At 44.6% G+C, this 6,507-nt stretch overlaps 1 protein-coding gene across 1 annotated transcript; it reads right to left on the minus strand.

Moving 5' to 3' along the window:
• Nucleotides 1-395: 395 nt before the first annotated feature.
• Nucleotides 396-1,124, minus strand: LOC131230434 (uncharacterized). Its single transcript, XM_058226360.1, has 2 exons — nucleotides 635-1,124; nucleotides 396-553 (listed from the first exon to the last, which is right to left on the minus strand). The coding sequence occupies exons 1-2, from the start codon at nucleotides 1,122-1,124 to the stop codon at nucleotides 396-398; spliced, it is 648 nt and encodes a 215-aa protein (XP_058082343.1).
• Between the last annotated feature and the right edge of the window lie 5,383 nt (nucleotides 1,125-6,507).

Here is a 6,507-nt window from a genome sequence, read left to right on the forward strand (position 1 = left end):
AAGAAGGTCCGCATATTCATCGACCTCACTATCAGTGAAATTTCTAATACATCTGATATCCTAAATAATATTTGCATTCGAGAGAGAGTAGCAGTTTGAAATGAAGATATCCTTGTTAGGAGCTAAGCGGAAAATGTTTGGGAAGCGATCCTTCAACTTGAAATCCCCCACCCATATATCTTCCCAGAAACGGAGAGCCTCCCCACTTCCTAACTCAAAACTTATGTTGTTAATAACTGCCTGTTTGACCTTAAGAATCCCTTTCCAAATGTGGGATGCACGATAGGCCGATGAGTCCTTATCCACCAACCCCCCAATGAAGAGCCGTGTTTTCTTTTGATGATGGAGGACCATAGGGCCTCAGGTTCCATGGCAAGCCTTTAAAAGCGCTGTATTCATCCTACGCAGATCTTTGACGTTAGCCCCACCTTCATGGAAAGTTTTGCAAACGTCCTTCCACTTAAGTAGATGAATATTGCTCTGATCCTCTTTTCCAAACCAGAGGAAATCTCTTCTGATAGTATCGATGGTTTTGAGGATGGAGGTCGGACACCTAAAGAGCGACATGAAGTAGAGAGACATATTAGATAGGGTTGCATTGATCAGGGTCAGACGACCACCCAGGGATAGGTACCAGCATTTCCATCTGCAAGGGATTTCTGGAATCTATTTATGATGGAATCCCACATCATTTTAGGAGGGGGGCCGATAGAGAGGGGAAGGCCAACAAAGGTGGAGGGAAGGGAACCTGAAGAGCACCCAAGACAGTCCGCAAAATGTCGGATTCTTTCATCGCTGATGTTAATCCCGAACAACTTGGATTTAAACAGGTTGATTCGAAGCCCGGAAACTGCTTCAAAACAAAAGATAGCCGTTCGGAGGTTCGAAATGTACACTTCTGCTACTTCGGAGAAGATGGGGGTGTCGTTCGCAAATTGAATATGGGTAATAGGGTTGGGGATGCCTGGCATGATAATGCCCTTCAGAATTCCTTTCTCCTGGCCTGTAGACAACATCTTGGAAAGCGCTTCACCTATGATCAGGAACTGGAGGGGAGACAGGGGGTCTCCTTGTCGCAATCCTCTCGAGCTTTTGAAAAAGCCCTTCGGGGAACCATTCAACATTATAGAAAAATGAGTTGATCCAATGCAAGCAGCGATCCAATTTCTCCACCTGGTTCCGAAGCCCATGCGTGAAAGCATATATTGGAGGAAACCCCGTCAACATGGTCGTAGGCTTTAGCAATGTCCAACTTGTATAGAATTCCTTCATTATTATTCCTTTTGCAGGAATGAAGAACCTCATTAGCAATGAGCAAGCAATCAGTTATCTGTCTACCTTTTATAAAAGCGTTCTGGTTAGGAGAAATCAATTTTCCAATGACTTTGGAGAGGCGATTGGAAAGGACTTTGGCCAGAATTTTGTAAGGGCCCCCGATCAAACTAATTGGTCTGAAATTAGAAAAAGAAGAAGCACCAGTCACCTTTGAAATGAGGGTAATGAATGTAGTACCTAAACCTTTGGATAATTTGCCTCTTCAATGGAATTCTTGGAGAAACAGGATCAGATCCTGGCTGATCAAATCCCAGAACGATTGGAAGAAGGACATGGGAAAGCCATCAGGTCTCGGGGCTTTATCACCTCCTAGGGAAATGATAGTAGCCTTGATTTCCTCTTCATTGAATTCCGCTTCAAGAGACTCAGCATCAGAGGCATGTAGGGTATTGAAGATGGTGTTGTCAAGGCGAGGTCTGTTCCAAGCTTCAAAGGAAAGGAGGCCCTTGAAATGGTTAATAGCATGCTCCGTTATCAGCTGTTTGTCTTCTACACCTTCACCATAGATATCGATACTAACAATCACCTTGGAACGGGCATGCGTGTTGGCAATGCTGTGAAAATATCTAGTGTTTTTGTCGCCCTCTAAGACCCACCTGGCTCTAGATTTGATCTTCCAGGCAACCTCTTCATCCAGAGCCTTTGAAGATAGGGACTGAATGATTTGGATGTGTCTACTCAGAGCATCAATGGGGAAATGATTTTCTTTAGCTTCCGCGTTGATACGAGTGAGTTCTGAGATGAGAGCCTCCGACTCGGCTTCTCTTAAACGATTCTTCTCTTGATTCCACTCCTTAAGCTTCATCCTAAGGAGTTTAAGCTTAGTTAACAGACGTTGGCCAGCAAAACCTTCAACCTTGAATCCCAGCCACCATTCCGAAATCTTTTTCCTAAGGCCTTCAACTTTGAGCCAGGCGATGTTGAATCGAAAAGGTTTCGGACCCCAATCATCAGCTTCCATTAGTAACATCAGAGGCCAGTGATCGGACATAGTCCTTGGTAGCGCGACTTGGATAACAGAAGGGAAAGCCTCGATCCAGTCCGGGGAGACGAGGAATCTGTCCAGTCTAGAAATGATTGGATTTCTTCTACCATTCGTCTAAGTAAATTTCGCGTCAATAAGCTCCTGGGCTTGAATCTAATCAGAAAACTAAGTCATAGCAGGAGAAACTCTTCTACTGTGAGAGTGATCTTCTGGAAATCTAGTGACGTTGAAGTCCCCCACGACGCAATAAGGACCTGAGAAGGAATGCCTAACAGAAGTTAGCTCATCTCAAACTTTCGATTTATCCAAATTAACAGAGGGGCCATAAACAGCTGAAATAAGACATTGAAAGTTAGAAAGCCTATCTTTAAGGATGACGAACACAGAGAAGGGCCAAATGAAGGAGGATTGCAGATCCCACATAGACGCTTTCCACCCAAGCAGGATACCCTCGGACGTGTCAGATGCATCGAGAGCAACCCACTTCGCATCGGGCGCGTTCCACAGAGAAGCGAGAAGCTTGCCATTAAAAATTGGGACCTTAGTTTCTTGAAAGCATAAAATGTCTGGATTCTTCCTAGCGATGGAGGCTTTTATGAGGCTTCTTTTTTGTTTGGAGCCAGCCCCCGAACATTCCAAGAGATGATCTTCATTGGACAACCGAATTGCCTCGCTTGCCCTGCCTCCTTTGTGTGGATTTGGAGGCTGATTTTGCCCTCGAGGTAGAATTTAGGCCCTGAATCTCTCGACTGCTGGCGAATTGGGGAGTTTGCTTTAGGGGGGATCGGTGATTAGAGATGGGTCGACCTCTGTGTTCAATACATTGAAATAAGGCCACGTAGTCCTCCAGTCTATCACCGAAGGAGAGACCAAGTTTTCTCCCCACGTGGGTAATGGCTTCTCTGACCCATCGTTTCCTGGACATTTTGCCTAACAGCTCATCTCTGTCATTGCCAGAAATCGTGATGTTGTTGGCTGGAAGGTGATTGTGTTGGAGGTCCACGCACATCTGAAGGGGTTTAGCTATAATCACGTCACTCGGAGGATTATCCTAAACTAGCGTAATAGGCCCCATGTCGAAAGGATCCCGATGAGGATCAGGGATAGAAGGCTCAGAATGTTGACGGGAGGAAGGATCAGATAAACAGTAGAAGTCGATATCCGAATCGTCACCACCTGAATCGCAAAGGGGACTCTTGTCCGCAAAAATGAGAGGAGAAATAGCTTTCCATATCTGAGATGAGTCTTCGGGGTGATTTTGGGTATTTAAGTTGATGTTATGGCTGTCTGTTTGCTGATGGGTCTCTGAGATTGAGGCAGGATCCGCTATGGGACTCGACTCAGGAGATCGGGGATCACACCCGACTACGAGGCTCAACATGTGGGGGGGTAATAGAAAGAGGCTGTTGCATGTGTGTGTATACATGGCGCAGTGGTGGGCTCGAGGAAATGATATTAGGGGCCACGTGTTTCAAGCTGTGAGGAAGATCGCGGTCGACTGACTGACAACAAGAAGCTTCTGTCAGACGTTGCTGATGTAGCGGCCTCGGGTAGCTGCACGTGTCAGGAGGGGAAGAGAGATGAGGCGTACGATCAGGTGACGTAGATGCTACTGGGATATGAGCACCACATGGAACGATCTGGATATGAGCACCACGTGGAACGATCAGGTGATGTAGATCTACTTCATTTTTTGTACCATGTATTAAAATGAGCTAGAAAAACTAATAAACAACGTAGACATACAACATATACATCATAGTGAGCCCCATACTTAGCAAAAACATAGACGAAGGGTAACACCTAACACGCTCCCATCTAGAAACGAAGTGAATTGAGTATGTAACATATTAAGTAACTTTGTAGTGGCCACAATAATATGTGTCTAATCCATTAGTTTTATCAACTCATTGTAAGTTATGATATAAAGCTCAAGTAGGCCACACCACATGAAACAATGTGAATTGAATGCGTACCATTAAAAACTTCATGAGCCATGGAAGTTTTGGATTAAGCTAATATTTGTGTTTTCCCTTTGTCCATGTCTATTTAACCTTTTGAATAGGCTAAAGGACAAATAAACATTACTCCCCATAAAAAGTATGAATGATGGACGTCATAATCCCCACTCTTTTCTGTGGTCCATTAGAGCTTTGGATATGCTTCAATTTTGGGTTCATGCAATAAAATGGAGTGGAAAAATAGATGGACGGCATGGATGGCACATACATCCATAGTAGGCCCCACAAAGTTTACTCAGTAATAGAGCTGGGCACGGGACTACTTGACTCGCCTGACTCGACTCGTCCTACTAGTTCAGATCCGACTTGACCCAAATCGAATGGGTGAGTCGGTCTGAACTAAGTAGGCTTTACCCAATTTGAACTTAAATCGAGTCGAGTCCGAGTTACCTAGTAACTCGACTCAAAACTCGATCCTGTCAGACTCGACTCGAATTCTGGTATGTGTTTGTGTAATCCTAGTTTCTAAGTATCTCTAACTCTACCCGCCGCACCCAACCCCAATTCGAACCCAATCTCTCTCTCTCTCTCTTCTCTCTCTCTCTCTCCCTCCCTCCCTCGTTCTCCTCTTCCAAGTCTGGCACCCACCCACCACCATCACCACCCTCCTCTCTCTCTCTCTCTCTCTCTCTCTCCTCTACCTCCCTTCGACTCGATGTCAACTCGACTTGATTCGGTACTTTTGACTGGTTCAGGCTCGGTCCATATCAATTTAGGGCATACCAGACTCGGATCGAGTGAGGCATGCTGGACTCGGTACTAAGTCGGGTCAAGTTCGGGTTAGGCATATTTCAAAATCGGACCGAGTCGGGTCAGCCCTAACCCGGTCCGACTTAACTAGATGCCCTGCTCTACACAATCCGCTTCCCCGTTGATAATCTATCCCAGGGGATGGTACGGTCGACCTGGCGGACCGAAATTATACTCATCTCTCTATCTTACACGTAGCTGGTTGATGTATTAATCAGGACCGTCCATATATAGATTCCCTACCATGATAGAAAATATTTTTTAGATTGGGTGATCCTAGCCATCTGATCTGTACCCTTCACAGGAATACTAGAAAACAGAACCGTTTAGTGGTTAACACAACTAAAGAAAATCGGCAGCGAGAATTATCTCAGACGTGTGATATTTAAAAAATGGGCCATCCATGATAAAACCCACTAGATAACGGTCCAAATTGAAACATCGGATTTTTATGTGGAGATCAGAGAGATGGCTCTAACCCTAGTCCGGTTCTTCCACTATACTATATTATCTCTTCGTAGCTTTAAAAAAAAAATACAATAAATAAATAAATAAAGAATCCTCCAATAATTCAGAGGCTGATCCTACTAACTGTTAACTAGAATGCCATCCATCGGCCCAAAATTCATATGATGGGCATGTTTTCTATCAATCTGGACCGACCAACGAATGGGCCACTTCATGGATGGACCAATGGTAAATTTTCTGGCTGTTTCCTCTATATGGAAACTTGATATATGGAATCCTTTTTGGATCGTTGATCTAACTCTTCTTAACCATCCAAGAATAATTGATGGAATACATAGTTATTCATTTTAGATAGGCTCAAGTTTCAGGATATGGACTATCTAAAAGAGATCTCACTAATTGGACGGACCGGATCCATTGCCAAAGTGCATCTATTAGGGTTTATAGAAGTTGATACAATTCACAAACTGGATTGTACAGACCTCGAATCTGGACCGTAAATATTTTATATGCACCTGATTGGTAGGAGCACCAGATAATTATTCTCTGCGCAACCAATGAGCTTCTAACAGATGGACGGTCCAGATCCACCGATCCATATGTATCCCCAGCTGGGTCCCACATTCTCGAATAGCTTGATCATCCTATCCGTTGCTGAGGTGGCCCCCACAGTCCCGTAGTGGAAAGGTGTCTTCCATCCTAGCTGGTAAGATGGACCTTTGAACAGGGTGGGACCCACTATGGATGGGCTGTAGTGAAGAAACGGCTCCAACGATTATCAATCAGCTCAGTGTGCAAAACTGATGGCTTGGATCGTCCGGGCTTTGGATTATTCAAGTGGGACCAATGGTTCGGTGATCCAAACCGTTGACACTATTGTTCTCTCAGTGGATGGCCCAGATGCTGAAAATTCGCAAGATTAGAAGATTATAGCCATAGAATATTTGG

Source organism: Magnolia sinica, chromosome 17 (assembly GCF_029962835.1).
Source record: "Magnolia sinica isolate HGM2019 chromosome 17, MsV1, whole genome shotgun sequence".
NCBI lineage: Eukaryota > Viridiplantae > Streptophyta > Magnoliopsida > Magnoliales > Magnoliaceae > Magnolia > Magnolia sinica.

Coding starts and splice junctions, on each gene's coding strand:
- LOC131230434 (XM_058226360.1), bottom strand. CDS start 1,124: ATGTTGAATGGTTCCCCGAAGGGCTTTTTCAAAAGCTCGAGAGGATTG. Junction 554..634: donor CCTTGCAGATGGAAATGCTG/GTACCTATCCCT, acceptor GTCGCTCTTTAG/GTGTCCGACCTCCATCCTCA.